The sequence below is a fragment of the Arachis ipaensis genome, chromosome B06, assembly GCF_000816755.2.
Source record: "Arachis ipaensis cultivar K30076 chromosome B06, Araip1.1, whole genome shotgun sequence".
Taxonomy (NCBI): domain Eukaryota; kingdom Viridiplantae; phylum Streptophyta; class Magnoliopsida; order Fabales; family Fabaceae; genus Arachis; species Arachis ipaensis.
In genome coordinates this window covers 23,402,867-23,425,319 of record NC_029790.2, presented here as the reverse complement: position 1 = coordinate 23,425,319, position 22,453 = coordinate 23,402,867, and the positions used below count along the sequence as shown (strand labels likewise).

The 22,453-nt window shown below is 35.2% G+C and overlaps 1 protein-coding gene across 1 annotated transcript; it reads right to left on the bottom strand.

The window, feature by feature from the left end:
- On the bottom strand, window positions 19,170–20,277 carry LOC107646688 (protein FAR1-RELATED SEQUENCE 1-like). Its single transcript, XM_016350856.1, has 2 exons — window positions 20,175–20,277; window positions 19,170–19,723 (listed from the first exon to the last, which is right to left on the bottom strand). Exons 1-2 carry the CDS (start codon window positions 20,275–20,277, stop codon window positions 19,170–19,172), a joined length of 657 nt encoding a protein of 218 aa, XP_016206342.1.

The following is a 22,453-nucleotide window of genomic DNA, read 5'->3' as shown; positions in this document are numbered from 1 at the left end:
TGGAAGAATCTGGATCTTGTGGTTCTTTTGATCTTCCTCAACCAAAACCTTCTATATTCCTAGGTGGCTGAACTGCAACTCTTTTTGATGGGAAAAGAGCAACAAAGGCGGCTTTAGTATATTAGGGACCGAAACCCTAAAGGCCTATTTATATTTGAGCATGGCACCCATTAAACCCTAAAGCCCAAATAAAATAGTATCTAAAGTCCAAAGGATAATATATCTTAAAATCCAAAAGATAATTATCTAAAGAACAAAAGATAATATCTGATTTTATTCTCATTTAATCCCAAATCAAAAGTAATAATGACTTATTCAATTTAGCATTTATAATAATAAATGAGATCACCATTATATAAGTCATTTAAATTTGAAATAGCATAATTTGTGATTATAATTAATATATGTATTGCCCACAAACAAATTAGGAAATTAAAATAATTTTCTAACAATCTCCTACTTGGGCTATACATATATTCTTTCTTGACATAATCACATCTTATAAATTTTATGCGCGCATCTGAATGCTATTTCTCTCATTACTTTAACAATCTGGTGGGTCTCATACATTAGATATAGAACTACCGTAGCTTTTATCACATTAATGTCGTGACTAAACCACGACAATCACCATCCTAATATACTTAACGACATAGATCAAATTTGGATGAGTAATATGGAAATTACATGCCAAATGATCTCATGCATGTCTATTTCCAGCTGGTCCAACTTTAAAACTTTATTGAGATCAAACACAATACAAATATTGCAAAATGAACATTTCACATAACATGAAATAAACCATCAACTTAATTTTGCAGAAAAATAACTCAATATCTGTGACAAACCCCATTTGTAGGGTTTATCTTGTATTGATTTTTGGGGATTTTTATCACCTTTTACCCATATTTATTCAAGAAATAGCATGGTTTTGTATATTCTCCTTTAATTGTGCTTGAATGTGAAAACATGCTTTTTAGGACTCAAAATAGCTAAATTTAATTCACCTTGATTCTATTAGATGCCTTGATATGTTTGTTAAGTGATTTAAGGTTTAGGAGGCAAAGATTGGATCAAGGGAATGAAGAAAGAAAGCATGAAAAGTTGGAGAACTCATGAAGAAATGGAAGAACCGAAAAGCTGTCAAGCCGACCTCTTCGCACTTAATCGGCCATAACTTGAGCTACAGAGGTCCAAATGATACGGTTCCAGTTGGGTCGGAAAGCTAACATCCGGGGCTTCGAAACGATATAAGATTTGCCATAGTTGCTACACGTATGGTGGCGCGCACGCGCAAAGTACGCGCACGCGCCGTTGCTGCCACCTAGTTCACTTAAAGCAAAACGTGGCCAACGAATTCTAAAGCCTTGTGGGCCCAATCCAACTCATTTCTGATGCTATTTAACCCAAGGCTATGTTGTAGGTGATGAGGACTATAATGGAGATGTGTATCAAGGATGGGACAATCAAAGGTGGGAAGAGCCATATGCTTATGATCAATCCTCATGGCAACAACCCCCACCAATGCACTATGAGGAAGAGCCATTCTTTGATGCATATCAATCAAATGGCTATGGTGAATCTCCTTGTGATTTTCAAAAACCACCACCATATGCCTATGAGTCATATCCTCAACATGACCCTCAACCACACTCACAAGCCTATTTTTAACAAACACCTTCATATGACCCTAATCCATATCTACCATTACAACAACCGTATGAGCCATATGAACCACATATAGAGCCACCACCATCTCAACATCACCACTTCCAAGAGCCACCCCTTCCATGTTATTACCAAGATGAACCACCTCCAATATATGAAAATTTTCAACCACAAGATGAATACTACTTTCCACCACAACCTCCCATGGAAGAATACTCATATCCATTGATCCAAGGATCCAAGGATCCTAATCATATTATCCAAGAGGAACAAGAGTCAAGGGATCGTCTCAAGGAAGCATTGGATCAGAGCACCATCCACGCGTACGCGTACATGGCGCGTACGCGCATTTCCAGCATTTTCGACCATCCACGCGCGCGCGCCATGCGTGCGTACGCGTGGATTGAGAAGTTTCAACCTCCATACATTTTCCAGAGAGTTGTGCCTGCGCCGCGCCAACGTTGTGCCTTTGGCACAAACCTATTTGCGCGCTCGCGCACATGACGCGTACGCGTCACTCTCGAAATAAGCCATCCGCGCGCACGCGGCATGCGCGCGTACGCGCGGATGTCCCTCCTTCACACATTTCTTTTCTTCTCCTCTTTCCATTTCTTTCCTTCTCCTTTCTTCTTCCCTTCTTCTACCCCTTATCCAACACTCCCAAACACTATTGATAACCATTTATTTTAGTTAGTTAATTAGTTAGTTAGTTAGTTGATTAGTTAGTTTTAGTTTAGTTTTCATTTTATTTTCTCTCTTTTTATCATAAGTGTTGGAGTATTGACTTTGTTTACTATACATTGCTATATCCCTTATTGCCTAAATGCTATTTTAGCATGAATGTTTTTAGATAATCTTTGTTGGATTCTATGATTGAGGTTATATTTTGTTACTTGGTTTTGAGTGATTGTAATCTTTGATTTGTTTGATTCTTTATGTCCATTATTTTGTGTATTCATGAATTTATGTGATTGAGGCCATCATTTCATTTAACTCACTTACCCAAATGGCCCTACCTTTTATCTTCCTTTGTTAGCCAAATTTGAGCCTACGATTAACCCACTTGTTCTTAATTTAGCACATTACAAGCCTTAAAGCGAAAAATAATAAATGTCCTTAATTTGGATCTTTGATTAGCTTAGGCTAGTGTGTGTGAGTATCATTCAAGTGTGGGAACCTTGGGACATTGGGAGAGTAAAAGGGTAGTTTTGTATTATTATTGTAAATATTGGGAATTGGGTACATGCTCATGTATTGATTAAATGTATAGACCTTATGCATTGGTACTCTTGTATATAGTTTGAAAGAAAGAAAAAATGAGAAAAACAAAAAAAAATATATGAAAAGTATAGAAAAAAATGGAAAAAGAAAGAAAACGAAAAAGAAAGAAATAAAAAAGGGGACAAAATGCCCCAAAGTGAAGCTCAATAAGATCAATGCATATGAGTTGTGAAATGAAAAGAAAATGCATGAGTATGTGAAAAAGTGAAAAAATGGGTAGCTAGATTAGAACTTAATTGTATAGGATGTCATAGGTTAGGTGGGAAGTTTAAGCTTATCAAAGATTCAAATTTCAAGCTCACTTGACCAAATATACATCCTACCTTGACCCTAGCCCCATTACAACCAATAAAAAGACCTCATGATACTTGTATGCATGCATGAAATAAATGTTGATTGTTAGAAGAGAAACTATACTTGCAACGAGAATTCATTTGTGAATTCTAAACCGTCAAAAATCCAATCGTCAATCTGTCATAGGACATATAGCATAAAATAAACTCCCACTAAACCAAGGCATCACAAATATTGACACCCATCCAAGCAGTGTGCTCATGAAAGACTTTAGGGATCAATTCCTTAGTTAATGAGTTTGCTAGCATATACTCTGTTCCTATATGTTCTTTGAAAATCTGTTTTTCTTAAACTTTCTCCTTGACAACTAAGAACTTGATGTCTGTATGCTTCGATTTTGTCAAGCTCTTATTATTATTGGAGTATAGTACTGCTGACTTATTGTCACAAAATATCTTTAATGACCTTTCAATGTCATCTACTATACGAAGCTCAGTGACAAAGTTTCGCAACCATATGCCATAAAATTGGAATCAGAGTACCTAATGATCTCCAAATTTTCTGATCTCCGATAAGTAAGCATGTAATCCTTTGTTCTCTTCAGATAACGCATTACGCGTTTAACAGCTATCCAATGATCCATGCCTGGATTGCTCAAGTATCTACCCAACACTCCCACTATAAATGATATATTGGGATGTGTGCAGACTTGAGCATACATTAAATTCCCTAGTGCTGATGCATAAAGTTTATCATGCATTTCTGTCTTCTTAAGATCATTTTGGGGTATTACTTGAGACTGAAATTGTCTCCTTTAGCTACGGGTGTTTCCATTGGTCTACAATTTTTCATGACATACCTACTTAAAATCTTTTGATATAGTTCTTTTGTGATAATCCAAGAATACCTTGAGAGCGATCTCTTAGTATCTCAATTCTTAATACAAAAGAGGCATCACCAAGATCTTTCATTTCGAATTTGTTCGATAGAAATTTCTTAGTTTCATGCAACAAGCCTATATCGTTACTGGCAAGTAGAATGTCATCAACAGATAAGACCAAAAGGATGTATTTACTCCCACTGAACTTGCGGTATACACACTCATCTATGATATTTACCTCAAAACCATGAGGTAATGACTTGATGAACATGTGATACCATTGACGGGAAGCTTATTTGAGACCATAGATAGATTTTCTCCTTTCTCTGTTGGATCTCCTTAATGACACTTCTTGAGGTTGTTGAACTTGCTGTATGAATTGGGATTGAGGAGGATTCTCATTATTTTCCTGTATTATAGCAGCATCTTGAGTAACAACAATATTCTCATTGTTCTCTTGTACTGCAACTGGATCTATAGTAGGATTCTCATTGTGCTCTTGTACTATAACTGTATCTTAAACAATAATAGGTACAAAGACCTGACCATTATCAGTTACAGAATCCTCATCAAAAGCTACATTCCTAATATTTCCTTCCCCCCAAACTCAACATCCTAAAGAAATCTCGCATTTTCCGTCTCAAAAATAGACCTTGATGCAGGATTGTAAAACTTATACCCCCGTGAACACTCAACGTAACCAACAAAGTAGCAACTAATTGTCCTGGAGTCTAATTTTCTTTCATGCGGCCTATAAGGTTGTGCCTCAGCTGGACATCCCCAAATATGCAAATGCTTTATACTGGGCCTTTTTCCCAGTTCAAATTTCATATGGAGTTTTATTAACTGCTTTGCTTGACACCCTATTAAGGATGTACACTGCGGTCTTTAAGACTTCTCCCCAGAGTGATTCAGGCAAGGAAGAATGACTAATCATACTTCTCACCATATCTTTAAGAGTTCGGTTCCTTCGCTCTGCAACACCATTCATGCTAGGTTTGCCTGACATGGTGTATTGTGGAACAATACCACACTCCTCTAGGAAAAGAGCAAAAGGCCTGGGACATTGCTCACCTGAACCGTCATATCTTCCGTAGTATTCACCACCACGATCAGATTTGACAGCTTTAATTTTCTTTCCAAGTTAAAGTTCAACTTCAACTTTGAAAGACTTGAAAACATCCAAGGCTTGGGACTTTTCATGAATTAAATATAGACACCGTAATGAGAGTAATAATCTATGAACGTAATAAAGTACCGTTGTCCATTCCAAGAGACAGTAGGGAATGGGCCACATATATCGGTATGTATCAGTTCTAAGACATCTTTAGCTCTATCGGCACCTAATTTCCTTTCGTTTATTCTTTTTCCCTTTATGCACTCAATGCAGACTTCAAAGTCCGCCAAATTTAGGGGTCCAAGAATTCCATCCGACACGAGCCTCTGAATTCTCTGTTTAGAGATGTGACCTAGGCGTTTGTGCCATAATGATGTCGAATTCTCATTTAGTTTTCGTTTTGTACCCGTTTGCAGTATTTCATTATTATAAGAATTTAAGTCAAGCCTATATAGATTATCCACCAAATGACCAAAGCAAATATTATTCGAATTATAGAAGAGACTGACTTTATTGTCTTCGAACGAACAAAAATAACTTGATTTGTCCAAACGAGAAACAGAAATCAAATTTCGTCTAAATGATGGTACATAAATGTCTCAAATAAATCCAAGTAAAATTCACTCGTGGAACATAATCTAAAAGTTCCTATAGCTTCGACTACAACTATATTGCCGTTTGCCATATAGATGTATCTTTCAGCATCACTTGGCGGTCGGCTCCACAGGAAATCCTGTATAGTAACACTTATATGAGTAGTAGCAGTAGAATCTACCCACCAAGTATCAACAGGTGCATAACTTAAACTAGTCTCAAAACAAACAAAAGTAAGAATTATACCCTTCTTTACACGCCAGGTGGCATATTTGGTACAATCCTTCTTCATGTGTCCCACCTTCTTACAGAATAAACAGGTTGAAACTTGATCCTGTTTCTTAGTCTTTTTCTGCTGAGAAGGCGCATCCGCATTAGTATCACGCTTTCTTTCATACTGAGAAGATGAAGCCATGTGAGCACTTTCAATCTTATCTTGTTGTAGCCTCTCTTCTTCTTGCACACAGTGAGATATAAGCTCATTTAAGGACCAAGTGTCTTTCAAAGTGTTATAACTCACTTTGAATTGCCCAAAGTGTGCAGGAAGAGAAATCAAAATGAAATGCACGAGTAAATCTTCAGACAACTCTAACTTTAGTGCTTTCAATTTTGAAGCAAGATGAGACATTTTTTATAATGTACTCCCTTATGTTCCCTTTACCTTTATACCTCATGGAGACAAGTTTGCTCAAAAGACTACTTGCCTCCGCCTTTTCATTCTTAGTAAAGAATTTTTCAACATCCTTTAGGAACTGTTTGGCATCTTTATCCTCAGTAATTGAGCTCCGAAACGCCTCAAAAATTGAGCGTTTCATGATCATAATGCTCATTCGATTGGATTTCTCCCACTTCTCTATTTTAACCTCATTGAGATTTTTCGGAGTGAAAATGGTTTTCTCATCTCGAAGAGCTATATCTAGATCCATACAACCGAGAAAATTCTCCACGGTATCCTTTAAAACCTTAAAGTTTGAACCATTCAACATAGAAATACTGCTAATTTGTGTAGAAACATTGGTAGCTGAAGCCATAGTTTCTATATTAGAACAAAAAACATGCAGTAAATATTGGTTCATTAATGGGAAAATTCCATATTGAGATATCTAGAACAACATTAATTTTCAATCTTTGGATAGAAAAATTAACTGTAAGTGATACTCTTCATTGCAGTAATCAAATATTGTCAAAATTCATGTCACACATTAAGCCTTTCTTTGGACCGACTTAATGCGCACATGGAAACTTAAACTTCGCAACCTATTTATTACCGCATATATTTTCTATTAATTGGCTAAACAATAATATTCCTTTGGGCCGATTATTGACCGCATAATTAATAGAAAATAAACAAAAGTGTGCAATACTTGTTATTTGGCGAAACAATAAACTTCCTTTGGGTCGATTATTATTCGCATAAATAATAAACATTACTTTATTCTTAATTAATTACCCAAATAGGTATTTACCATTAATATGTGTATGTAATTCGGCCAAATATAGACCTTCCTTTGGACTGACCAATATTCGCATGAATTACATATCACCGTATTCCTAATGTTTTGAATAAATCAATTTTCACAAAAGAGGCTACTTTGGCAGCATAATGTTCAACTAATTTATTCCAAAACTAAATCTTTATAAAATAGGTGGGTATATTAATCCAAATTGTTACTAGTTTTCTTATGTAACAATAAAAAAATACTTAAATTCCAAAAGGAATTAAATCTTAATGATATCTTTTCAATCTTTAAAGAAAGACATCATTATAACTGAATTCAACAAATTTATATGGCAAAAAATTTTTTTTTGATCCATTAAGATTAGAATCAATCATTACGATTCAATCCATGCAAAACAAAAAAATAATGAATTTGCCAAAAGAATGAATTCATGTAGAATAGTATAAAAATAAATAAATAAACAAACAAACGAACAATCCTTTTTTTATTTAAAAAAAAACAGATTCATAGATTAAATCATAGTGCATACAAAAATTTTTATGATAAATATGCTAATTCTACGGATGTGCAGTGTCCAAAAGCAAGAAATTAATTAAATTCTTTTAATTTTACGAATTAACCGCTCTAATATTTGGAATCGAGACACAGATAAAAAATGGTATCCACGTATATAAAAGAATGCAACATTTTTTTTAATATACTTTTTGTATTCTTTATGTGCTCTTCATGTACTATTTGTATACTCTTTATGCACTTTTTATGTACTCTTTTAGTTTTATTAACATGTGCTACGCAATCCAAAAGCAGCACATATTTGAATCTAATTTCACAACCTCAAATTAAGATTCAAATTAAAATAAAATAAATTTATAATTTCTTAATGATTTAATCATAGATGGCTCTGATACCACTTGTTGGAATTTTCTCATCCCGAAGATTATCTATGTTAAATCATTAAGAAAGAAAATACTTGAATGCGGAAGCGTACCTGAATTTATAACCATAAATCATGATTGGAAGAGTCTGGATCTTGTGGTTTTTTCGATCTTCCTCAACCAAAGCCTTCTGTATTCCTAGGTGGCTGAACTGCAACTCTTTTTTATGGGAAAAGAGCAACAAAGGCGGCTTTAGTATATTAGGAACCGAAACCCTGAAGGCCTATTTATATTTGAGCATGGCACCCATTAAACCCTAAAGCCCAAATAAAATAGTATCTAAAGTCCAAAAGATAATATATCTTAAAATCCAAAAGAGAATTATCTAAGGAACAAAAGATAATATCTGGTTTTATTCTCATTTAATCCCAAATCAAAAGTAATAATGACTTATTTAATTTAGCATTTATAACAATAAACAAGATCACCATTATATAAGTCATTTAAATTTGAAATAGCATAATTTGTGATTATAATTAATATATGTATTGCCCACAAACAAATTAGAAAATTAAAATAATTTCCTAACAATCTCCCATTATACGCTTTTTGGTATTATTTTCATATAGTTTTTAGTATGTTTTTATTAGTTTTTATTAAGTTTTTATAGGTTTTAGTGTTAAATTCATATTTTTGGATTCTACTTTGAGTTTTTTGTGTTTTTGTGTAATTTCAGTTATTTTATGGCTGAAATTGAGGAGTTGGAGCAAAAGTCTTATTCAGAGACAGAGAAAGTACTGCAGATGTTGTCCGGATCTGACCTCCTTGCACTCAGAAGAGATTTTATGGAGTTACAGAAGTTCAAATGGAGCGTTCTCAATGGCTATGGAAATCTAACTTCTAGAGTTTTCTAGAAATATATAATAGTCTATACTTTGCTTCAGATTAGAAGGCCCAAAACTGGCGTCCAACCCCAGCTTCCTGCCCCCTTCCAGGCGTCTAGCGCCCACAAGGCAGAGACCAGCGTCCAAACGCCCAGAGAGGACCCCCTAGGCAGTGTTCAATGCCTTAGAGACCTCATATCACGTGGATCTCATCAAAACTCAGCCCAAACACTCACCAAGTGGGCCCCAGAAGTGGATTTTAGCACTAAAAAGAATGTTTTACCCTTACTAGTCATTAGTTTAGTATTTAAAGTAGAAGATCACTCTTTGTTAAGGATCTTCGCCCATCATTCAACATATTTTCCTTTTACACTTTGTATTTCCTTTTAGTATGAGTTTCTAAACCTCCTAGATTGAGGGAAGGAGCCCTGCTGAGTCCTATGAATTAATAAAAGTATTACTGTTTCTTCTTCGATCCGTGTTTGATTTATCTCTAAGATGCATACTCGTTCTTCAACATGGTGAATAGGATGACCAGTGACAATCAGCTCTATTCATCATACTAGGACCGCGTGCTTGACAACCGCCCGTGTCTACTTGGGTTCGTGTGAATACGTGGCTGGAAAGCCCGAACCGCCAGCTCGATTATGCATCTCTCAGACGGCTAATCCACGACTTCATTAGGGACTTCTTAAGACACCACTTCAGCCAATTTCTGGAGAAATTAGGGTCTTTGTGGTATAGGCTAGAACCTAAAGAAGCAGCATTCTCTGATTCGGAAGATTTGACCTTGTCTATGGCATTTTGAGTAGGATTGCCAAGAGAATGAACTGCTAGAGCTTCACCCTCCGTCAGATTGGATGACCACGGCCAATGGCGTTTGATCTGGAGCAGAGGAGATTGATGACCACGGCCCATGGCATTGATCACATACAGCTTGCCATAGAAGAAATCACTCACAAGCAAAGAAGACAGTAATACTAGAGTTATTTCAGAAAGACAAAGCAACTCCAATCCTTAACCATATTCCTATTACTAATTGCCCTTGTCTTAATCCAAAAACTTCTTGATCTGCCTGACTAAGACCTGCAAGATAACCATAGCTTGCTTCAAACCACAATCCTCGTGGGATCGACCCTAACACGCTCAGGTATTACTTGGACAACCCAGTGCACTTGCTGGTACAACTGTCGAAGGTGTGAGGATTCGTGCTACCACTACACATCTATATAACCATGTAACCAAGTTGGCCCAAGTCCAAATAGAATCAGGCGCATTAATGGCGAGTGAAAACACGCGCCAGAGACGAACGAAACCCCTCCTTTTTCATTTGCGTTTCATTATGAAAAAAAGTTACATCTTCTTCAACATGAAACCAATACATGAAACGACTCATTCTCTTCGAATCTCTCTCAACATCACTCAAACTTCACTCAAGTTCTCTGCAGAAACCACTACTGGAAAGGAATCGGGAGAAGACTTCGCAAGTAACAACTAGAAACGAATGAAAATAGCAACAGAAACTACCATAGGTATGAGAAAACTACTATTCATTTGAAATCTTGCAATGTCGCATTTCTCCTAGTTCTCCTAGGGCTTTGAGATTTGTTCGGTTCAGTGGCCTTTGTAATTTTGATTCACCAAGTGAATGTTGTTCGGTTCGGTGGGTTCCTTTGTGATAGCATGCAACAAATCATTTCCTAGCTGTTTCATTATTTATAATGTTTGATTTTGTGCATGAATGAGTTTCGTTAAGGTGGCTTGTGGCATTTTAATTGACTTGATTAAGATATATGTGCTTGTGCTTATCGTTGTGGATAGTTTAACTAGAGCTTTGAAATTGGTTGTTGCTATGTTCAGTACTTCTTTTGCATGGAGAAATACTATTCTTGTTGATTGAAAGTTGATCACCATTTATTAACCACATGAACGTTGTTCGGTTCGGTGGCCTTTGTGATTTTGGTTCACCAAATGAATGTTGTTCGGTTCAGTGGCTTCCTTTTGCTTTGTTCAATGTTTAAGTTTATTGTGATAGCATGCATCAAATCATTTCCTAGCTGTTTCATTATTTATCATGTTTGATTATGTGCATGAATGAGTTTCGATTCGGTGGCCTGTGGCATTTTAATTAACTTGATTAAGATATACATGCTTGTGCTTGTTGATGTATTGAGTGAAGTATTGACCAAAATTTTTCATTACAGCAACACAGAACAAGACAATGGCAACAATGAAGGAGAAGCCGCGCTATAACGTAAGCAGATTAAATATATTTATCCGCTTTCATTCGAATAATATATATTTTGTATTATAAATATATCCTCACATTCTATTTCAAAACTTGCAGAAAACTCATTATTGCAGATGCCAAACAAAGACAATAGCAACAGTATACAGGGATATGAGTCAACAAAAGAAAGATATAGTGGAAGAAATGGGATTTGGTGCCCTGGCAAATGTCCCAAAAAATGAATGTTTCTAATACCCTGTTGAAAGAATTGCTTGATCGCTTTGATGAAGAGAAAGGATGCTTGAAAACTCTTCAGGGAAAAATATACATAACTCCTCGGAAAGTAGCAGCTGTCCTGGGCATAACCAACGGAGGTAATACACTTTCCACTTACTGCTTATTTTCGGTTCATTGGTGTCCAGAAAATTAAATTGAGCCTTTTTGACTGATTTTTGCTTTTAAAATATTGTAGGAATTGTTTTCCTAATAAGGTTGATTACAACAACCTGAATCCAGAAGACATGGAAATATTTGACAGTGTCAAAAATATTTTCTTGGCAACTTTGACAAGGAATGTGCTGGATATGAGCGTAGAAGGAGAGGAAAACCGAAAAAAATTCAAGAGGACTTTTGTTGTCTTCATACAAAAGTGTTTCTTGCTCCCCACAACGGTAAGTGTGGTCTCTCCAATCCATAAGCCACCGATCTTTCATGTGAACAATATTCAGGAATGGGATTGGGGAAAACATGTACTCAACTTCTTGATGAAAGGAGTTGAAAACAAGAGAAAGGGGAGAAAGCAGTCTGTTGATGGCTGTATTTTGTGTTGATGATGATATACTTCCACGAAACCAAGTTCCCCCGCCCGTTCGCACCTGATGCTCCTTGAGCACTGTGGGTGGCCCATTGGACAAAGCAAATGATACTTGAACGGATTTCTACCGAAGCAACAGAACCATCGGTAAATACTCTACTAAAATTCTCCCTAAAATTTGGTTTCAAATGCTTTTAAAATACTCTACTAACTAAATAAACTTCTGTTTTAAGTTATAATTAATTTATTTGTCCTACTTGCAATTGTTAGTTTGTTCATTTGAATGTTTCTGCATTAAGAAAACATTTTTCTTGAAGATCAAATATTTGTCATGTACTATTCACCATATGAATATTTTCTGGTTCGGTGGGATTGCTTCATTTGGTTCACCGGATTGTTAATGTGTTTTCATTTGAATCCTTGTTTATTCAAAAATATTTTTCTTGATGATTAAATAATTGAGTCCTTGTTTCTGTTTTAGGGACTTCTGTACAGAAAGAAAAAAAAGAAAGAAAAACAAAAACAAGTAAGTTGGACAAGAAAGAAAAAGGAAAGAAAATAAAAAAGAAAATTGTCGAGCTGGATTCTTCTTCGGAAGAGGAAAGATTTTCCGAATCTGAATCCGAAAAAAGCATTCCCACGGATTCAAAAAGCAAAAGTGAATCTGAAAACCAGTAAGTTTAATTTTCATATTGATTTCATTTAACTTGTATTTGCTTAAATTTGTTCTTATGCACTTGTTCTTATGTATTGCAAAGAAGAAGAAATCGAAAAAACCGAAATAAAGAAAAGAAAACAACCACCGAAGGTGATTAAAAAAAAACCAAAAAAACAAAGCCTATGCCGATAGATTTAGAAAGCACAAGCGAATCTGAAAGCCAGTAAGTATTGCGTAATTTCTGTGAGACGTTTTGTTGATTGCATATGTATCACGTTTTGTTCAGCAAATGAATTAATTTCGGTTCGATGAGCTTCTAATTTTCATTTTAGCACTTTAATTTAGTTCGGTTCGGTGGCGTCTGTCAGTTTGGTTGACTTATTTGTTAGTGTCTTGTTCTTGCTTATATTTTTCTTTGGTATAAATTTGATGTGTTTGTCTGTCTTCCAGGGAAAATGAAATTGAGAAAACACCTGTAATAAAAAGAAAACAACCGCAAAGGATGGCAAAAACACAAGTCCAATCTGACAAGGAGTAAGTTTCTCGAATCATATTTTCTTTTATTGATACCTGCGTTTTAGGTTCCTTGATACTTATTTTATGAACTTTCAGAACTGAACCAGCAAAAGACAATGCTGTGGAAAGAAGAAAACGAGCATTGGAGATGATAAGAGAAAAGAGATTAAAGAAAAGAAATGATGGAGCTGAGTCAGCAAACATTGCTCCGGATCAGTTTGACTCACCAGAGGCACAAAATGAATTCTCTCAGACGTAAGATTCAATTTATTATTCCCGAGTTCTTTTTCTTTCTTTGCTTACTTTTGCTACAACATTTTCTAATTCCTCTATATTCAATTACTAATATTTATTTATCTTGCTTAGAGTGCTGACTGTAAATCTGGATAGCGAGCAACTCTTACAAACTCAAGGAAGCTCTACACCTTCTGTAAAGGCCGCGAGCAATACCAGGTAAATTGGTTCATTGCATATTATACTTTCGGTTCAGTGGTTGCCCAAAAATGAATTTAATGTGCTTCTAGACCTCTGCTTTTAATCTTGGTTTCTAATTTTAATTTGTTATCTTTTTTTTAGGAAAAATATCCCGGAAAGCCCGGTAAAATATTTTAGAAAAAAAAAATCTACCCAAGAAAGAGTTTTAAAACTCCACCAGTGTAAGTTAAAAATATTTATGTTACTCTTTTAGATTTAGGTAATAATTTTTGTTTAATTAATCACAAGAAAAATATGTTTAAATGTCACTAGAGCTACACCTGATTCTGAGCTGAAAATCATTGAGTCTCGACAAGAAACTCATTCTCAACAATTATTCAACATTAACTTTATCCTTGTTTACATTCCTTAGACCTCCTCTTGCATTGTCTCTTCCAAGTTCTGTTCAAGAAGAGTTGATCAAAGATGACTTCATCTATGTCCCTCCAGAAAATGAAACACAACAAACTTCTGATAATGAGTAAGTTAATAAATATTTATTCACCACATGAATCTTGTTCAATGCTTTTCTAGCTGTTTCATTATTTATATTCTTTTATTCAGTGCATCAATGGGATTCGGTTTGGGGGCTCATAAAATACTTTTTATTATTTTTAATGGAATATGATAATAGTTTAGGATAATTATTGAAATATTTACTATTTAATGCAGCAGACCTCTGGAACAGCAACAACAGCCCTGCAAAGAACCAACAGCGCAGCAATCCGAACAAGAAGCACCTGTTGATGTGTAAGTTTTACTGCTTATACAAATACCGATAATTTTGGTTCACTATATGGTTTAATTATGGTTCAGTTGAAACCAAAAATGAATTCAATGTGTTCTTGTCTTTGGACTCTCTTTTGTTTCTTACAGTTGCCCTCCAGAACCCGAAAAGCAGGGTGTTACGATGTCTTTTACGAGTTCTGTTATTGAAGAGTTTTTCAAAGATGACTATGTCTATGAAGTTTTTGATGAAGAGTAAGTTTCACATAAAAATTCTTTTTATTAATTTTAATGGTATAGGATAATAATTATGGATTGTTATTGAACTGTTTTCTGTTTAATGCAACAGCCCTGCCGAAGAACAACAGCAACAATCCCAAGAACCTCCGGTGGCACGGCAATCAGAACAAGAAGCACCTGTTAATGTGTAAGCATAAAATTCTTTAATATCATTTTTGTTTAATATCATTTCGGTTCACTATAAGTTTGGATTTAGGTTCACTATTAGTTTAGATTTCGGTTCACTATAATGATTAATATCATTTTTGTTTAATATTATTGTTAAATATCTATCATCTTGCAATGCTGCTCAACCTAGGCAAAGGAAAGATGAAAGGCCTTCCTTTAGCCTTAGGATAAGTCCACCAGCATCTCAACCAACTCAGCCCTCTCAACCGAGTGTTTCACAGCTTGAAATCCTGGAAGAGGCAGTGGTAGATGCTGGAGTGACGACAGTATTAAAGTTTGCTGAAGCAACAACTTCAAAACCAACCTTACCAGCTGCTGAATTTTTCAAAACCCCGGAGAAAAAGATAAAAATCAGGAACGAGTTGATTGAAAAGTGTTATCATTGGATGACACATGTGAAACTGACAAGAGATAGTAGCAATGAATATGATGCAATATTCGTCTTGAAACATGAGGCACTTTACGAGGGGTTAAGAGAATATTTTATGTCTCTAATGCCCAAAGAACACGTGCATGCCACGGTAAATTCTTTGCCAGTTGCAATAACGTTAATGATTTTTATAAATACTCTTATATAGTATATCTCATAAATTTTTATCATGTAGGTGGTTAGTGTACACAGCATGATTTTCAACCAAATAAAAGTTCGCCGGTATCAGAAACAAATACACATTGTGCCGCTGGATATTGTGGTAAGCTAAATTTCTTATTCACTGCTAATTACTATTCGGTTCAGTGGGAATGTTAATATTGATTCACCTGATTGTTATGTGTTTTGTTGAGTTCTTTTGCATGAAGAAAACTTTTCTCTTGATGATTGAATGTTTTTCAAGTATTATTCAACACATGAATTGTGTTCGGTTCAGTGCATGAATTGTGTTCGGTTCAATGCAAATGTGATTTAACTGATATTCGTTTTGCAGAATTTTATGTTGGGAACACATGGCGAGTCCTACACTGATAAAAGGACAAACAAGGCCTACCAGTTCGATATTGAACAATATATCCACCACCGCCAGTTTCTTGACAAAAGAAAACTTGCATCGCATCCATTTGTAAGTTGTAATTTCTAAAAATTCTTTGATAATTCTCTTGTTTGCTATTGTTTCGACTGAAATATTTTATTATTTTCCCAAATTTTAGCTATTTGTGCCAATTTGCAATGGAGTTCATTGGTGATTGTGGATTACCGATGTCAACAAAAAGAAATTCTATGTGCTTGACCCTGTCAATAAGCTGCCAAAAGGTATACCTAAATTGAGAGTAAAACTGAACAAATTTGTTGTAAGTTATTTTCTTGTAAATTATTCAAATTATTCAGTACATGAAATGAGTTCGGTTCACTGTTGTTGATTTATTTTTTTCAATTTTTGCATACCTTTCAGGGATTAATAATTTCTCAGATGAGGGTTTATGCTGGGGCGGAACCCTTAATGGAGGATGGACTGGGGTAGAAGCAGAGTATATCCTACTAAATGGTCAACGTACAGAGTAAGAATCTTTCTCTTCTATAGTGCTATTTTTAATATGTTTTATTTTGATCGTATTATACTCAATTCTTGCTTAGCTATGATTGTAGAATATACGTAATGAAATGGCTCGAAACAATTGATCCATAAAAAGATCAAAAGCAGGAAGAGATATAAATATAGAGTTTGGATACAAGTTAGTACTTTCTAAATTTATAAACTTCTCTCTTTTTTTATTTCAGTTGGGTTCATTTCTTATGTAACTAATTCTTTTCAATTGAAATGTAGGCCGAGATTGATAGCTTCAGGTACCAATATGGTCCGCACATTCTGTTGCATGAAATGAACAAAATCAGAGACCAAGTGATTCAGAAATTTGAAGCAATAAGACTCCCGAAGCCATCTGCTGCCCACTCTATCCCTTATTGTAAATTCTCATCTAGGGATTTAGATAGTAAATAGGATATACTACAATTAACTGGTTGTAATTAACAATATTTTGTTTAACTTATTTAAAAAAGCAAAAAATGCATACTTCAAATGTATATATGTCAATATTAATGTAAATGTTAATGTATATATCTATTCTTAATATCAATTCTGCCCACTCTATTGTAAATTCTCATCTAGGGATTTAGATAGTAAATAGGATATACTACAATTAACTGGTTGTAATTAACAATATTTTGTTTATTGTTTATAAAAAAGCAAAAAATGCATACTTCAAATGTATATATGTCAATATTAATGTAAATGTTAATGTATATATCTATTCTTAATATCAATGATATATCAAATGTTAATATTTATATTTGATTCAAGATGAATTACTCATCTGAGATGTTAATTTATATAGCTGTTGGAACTGTCTAGCTGCTATTTTATTCCAGGTTCTCAGTGAATGCAATCAGTGTATTTACCAATACATTACGAACACCAAAAAGCATAGTGAACCGAATTTAATACACTAGTCGAACCGGGAGTTGCAAACACATTGTACAAAAATTCAGAGACTATTCAATAAAGAAAAAATTGACTTTTGGAATAAAGAATTTTACAAAAAAAGTGACTATTGATTAAAGACTAACAACAGTCAGAAATTTACCCTCCTATAACCTTGGTGAACCGAAATTTGCTCATGGGTGAACGAAAATTCATATTAATAAAAACTAAAACTCGTATAGTCCTTTCTTGGATAATTCATATCTGGTGCATTGTAAAGAGTGGAGCTTGACTGAATCGATGATCCGGCGTCTAAAAGGTTCAACAACAAAAAACATAATTAATTGTATATTAGCAAAATGCACAATTGAATTTTTACCTAACCGAAAACAAGTCAAGATGAACCCCTGAACCCTAAACCCTGAACCCTGAACCCTGAACCTTGAACTCTGAACCCTAAACCCTAAACCCTGAACCCATGAACCATGAACCCCTAAACCCCCAAAACCTGAACACCTAAACCCTAAATCCTAACCCGTAAACCCTAAACCCTAAACCCTGAACCATGAACACTGAACCATGAACACTAAACCCTGAACCCTGAACCCATAAACCCTAAACCCCTAAAATCCTAAACCCAAAACCCTGAACCTCTAAACCCTAAACCCTGAATCGTGACCCCTGAACCATGAACACTGAACCCTGAACCCATAAACCCTAAACCCCTAAAACCCTAAACCAAAACCCTGAACCTTGAACCCCTAAACCCTAACCCTTAAACCCTAAGCCCTAAACACTAAACCCTAAACCCTAAACCTTAAACCCTAAACCCTAAACCCTAAACTCTGAACTATAAATAATGAACCCATAAACCCTGAACCCATAAATCCTAAACCCCTAAACCCAAAACCCTAATACTTAACCCCTAAACCCTAAAATCCTAAACACTAACCCCTAATCTAGGTTTCTAATTTTAATTTGTTATCTTTTTTTTATGAAAAATACCCCAGAAAGCACGGTAAAATATTTTAGAAAAAAGAAAATCCATCCAAGAAAGAGTTTTAAAACTCCACCAATGTAAGTTAAAAATATTTATGTTACTCTTTTAGATTTCTCATAACAAATTCCAATTATTCACCATTAACCTCATGTTAATATTTATATCTGATTCAAGAAGGATTACTCATTGTTCTGTTATTCTGAGATGTTAATTTATATATTTCTTGGAACCGTCTGGCTGCTGATTTGTTCCAGGTTCTCCAGTGACTGCAATCATTGTACCTACCAATAGGTGAAGAACACCAAAAAATACAGTGAACCGAAATTATTACACTAGTCGAACCGAAAGTTGAAAACATACTGTACAGAAATTCAAAGAACTAATTATAAAAAAAATGTTTCTATCATTATTCAGTTTCAGAAACACCTGAACTCTCTGACATATCAAAATAAGTTGACTATTCAATAAAGAAAAAATTAACTTTTGGAATAAAGAATTTCACAAAAAAAGTGATTATTCATTAAAGACTAACAACAGTCAGAAATTAACCCTGCTATAACCATGGTAAACCGAAATTTGCTCATGGGTGAACAAAAATTTACATTAATAAAAACTAAAACTTGTACAATCCTCTCTTGGATAATTCATATCTGGTGCATTGTAAAGAGTGGAGCTTGACTGAATCGATGATCCGGAGTCTAAAAGGTTCAACTACAAAAGACATAATTAATTGTATATTAGCAAAATAAACAATTGAATTTTTACCTAATCAAAAGCAAGTCAATTTTACCTTGCTTGGAGCTGTCTTTTTCTTTTTCTTCATGGCATTTGAGATCTTTTTTTTTCCAGGTTTGATCCAAGTATGTTCTTGGACTGGCCTCTTGTTTTGACACATGGTGGGCTTTGAAGATCATTCACATTGCTTAATGTTGCTTCTTTGTGGGTTAACAAACTTTTTTCTTTGCTTCTCTCTTGATATTCTTCCATCTCCACCTTGAACTTGTCAAATGCTCGGTGCAGAATTCCGGTCAACTCTTCAGACTCGGATGCAAATTCACATATATTGTGCGACCGAAACACCAATTTGTCAAATCTCTTACTTCTCGGCTCCAGTAGAGGTTCATCTTGACTGCTCTTGATGTGTGTATTCCTCCTCTTTATGTTCTTGCTCCACCGTTCCAATATGTATTTCGGTGCCACGTTATCCACTCGCTCAAAGCTTAGGACGCTTAGGGAATGGCGGTACAATATGCCCCTAGACTCAAACAGCAAGAAATGGCACTTTACATCTCGTGATACTGCGTCGTAGGTGACGACAAACTTGTTGAATGTGGAGTTGGAAACCTGCTCTATGACTTCATATGTTGTGAAACCTAGGGCGGAATGCATTAATCTTGTGATACAGTTCACTTTGCCTCTGAATTGAGCTTGAACTTCCTTGAACTTCTCATGGGTATATAGATGCTGAAAATGTGCCTCTATTGCTGATTTTGTTGCGCACGGTATCACAATGTGAAAATCTACAGCATCGAATTCTCTCTGTGCTTGCTAGGCAATTGTCGTATTGCTTCACAAATTGTCTCAAGGAGCTATTCCGTGTGATGAACTTATTGAAAAATGAATGCATGCTCTCGCTCCTTTGTGTGCTTCTCATCCCAGCCCAGAAGTGGTGATCCAAGTAAATTGGAATCCATATATGCTGATCCTCGTACAACTCTGCAAAAAACAAACCGAACCCATAAGGTGTGGTGAACCAAAAACAGTGCATGCTTTGGGAAAAAAAGATATGAGCATGAAAATAATTCGAATTGAAATCTCAATTACCTGAAAACCACTTGTTACCTCCGAGGCCGTACATTTTGAGGAAATCGATCCAGTTTCTATTAAATGCTTCTTTTGTGTACGAGTTCCAAACAACATGGCTCATCTCTTGTTCAATTTCATTTTGTCCCTTGTAGCCGTTTAATTTGCTTGGGATCTTCTTCATAATGTGCCAGATGCACCAACGGTGAATTGTTGTTGGCATGCACAGCTCAATTGCCCTTTGAATCGATGCACATTGATCGGTAAGAATACCTTTTGGTGCCTTCCCTCCCCTGCAACGTAGCCAACACTCAAATAGCTATTTGAATGATTGGATGTCCTCATTTTTCATCAGCATGCATCCGAGAAGTGTCGACTGGCCGTGGTGATTCATGTCCACAAAAGAACCTAAAACCAAATTATACCTGCATAAATAACAAGCAGACCATGGTGAACCAAAATATATACATGCACTGAACATCAAAATATATTTGAATGAACCGAATACCTGTTTGTGTTAAAGGTGGTGTCAAATGAAACCACGTCTCCGAAATACTCAAATGCAGCCCTGCTTCTTGCATTGGCCCAGAATGCATGTTTAATGCAGTGATCGCCTTCAAGGTTGAGCTCAAAGAAGAAATTTTGGTTCTTCTCTTTCATTCTTACTAGGTACTTCCCAAATTCTTTGGCATCGTCTTCTTCGGAAATATTCCGTGCTTCCCTTGTGATGTAATTCTTTTTCTATAAAATCTAGTTCACGGTGGCTGCCAGCTGCTGCCACAAATGATTGGTAAGTTTTGCTCGGTCTGATTCCAGCTTCCTTGTGGATTTCGATGGTGCGACACACGAACATGCTAAGCTCCCTGTGTTCTTTGAGCATCTCAGCCTGGTCTAGACAACAAGGATGTGTGTGATTCAAAACAACTTTGGAAATTGTCCAAAGACCAACATCCTTCATTATGTGTACGTAAATTCTAGCCAGACAATTTAACCCAGCTGAAGGGTTTGTCTTCAAAGTTGGAGATATCTTGGATTTCCATCTCCCCTCTCTGGTGCATACAATTAGTTGATTCTTAATCTTGTCTCCGTCCCGAGTCGTGTTCCTTATTTTCGTAGAAAAACCGGCATGTTTGGAATAATGTTTGTAGAACTTTCCAACTTCTTCTAGTGCCTTGAAAATCATTCCCATCTTTGGGACAAATTTTTCATCCACAACACAGCTGGTCTGCACGGTGAACCGAAATCTTAATTACAGTGAATCGAAATCTTAATTATGGTGAAACAATTATATAGTGCTTAGAAAACAAAACAGAATATATTCGTCTAATTTTTTTAGACTCTTTTCTGCATACCGAACCGAACACATGAACATGGTGAAACAACTCTATAGTACTTACCGAACTGAACAGTTACTCACAGTGAACGAAACCATTATACAAAACCGAATTCAAAACAACTCTGTCTACAATTTACATATTATCAATTCAATTCAATTCAATTCAGATACAGATTACCTTAGTCCATTCAATTCATTTCAAGTAAAATTAGCAATTGCATTCCATTGAATTCGATTCAAAATTCAATAATCTAAACCTCATCAAATTGATGCGTTTCGGAAGAATTATCTAAATCACATTCATTCAACTTATTTGAAGTTGATTCATTCGTTGTTTCAATTCATAAGTGCATATCGAAGAAGAAGAAGAAGAAGAAGAAGAAGAAGAAGAAGAAGAAGAAGAAGAAGAAGAAGAAGAAGAAGAAGAAGAAGAAGAAGGACGAAACTAATTACGTTGAAGTCAATCCAGATCCATAATGCAGAGAAGAAAAACGCGAATAGAGGAGAACAACGAATTTAATTAGGTTGAAGAAGAAGAAAGAGAAGAGGAAGAAGAAGAAGAACAAGAACAAGAAGAAAAACGCGAACAGAGAAAAGAAAGAAAACGCGAGAAGAGAACAAAATTTACGTTGAGAAAGGTTTACGTTGAGAAAGGTTGATCACGCAAAAAAAAAAAGGATTACATTATATACATTATATGAGGCGCGTGTAAAACAAACGAGTGTGGGTAGGAAAAAACGCATGTAGTGGAAGGTACTTGGATAACATCCATGTAATTTTTACATGGATGTAGAGCTTTTCCGGCCAATTAAAACATTAATATCATTAGATATTCTTTAAATTTATTTTTTAAACAATTTTTTATTATACTAATTTAAAAAAATTAAAATAAATATATTTAAATAGATTTAATATTTTTTAATTTAAAATACAAACTCAAAAAATAATTTAAGTAAAACTAAAA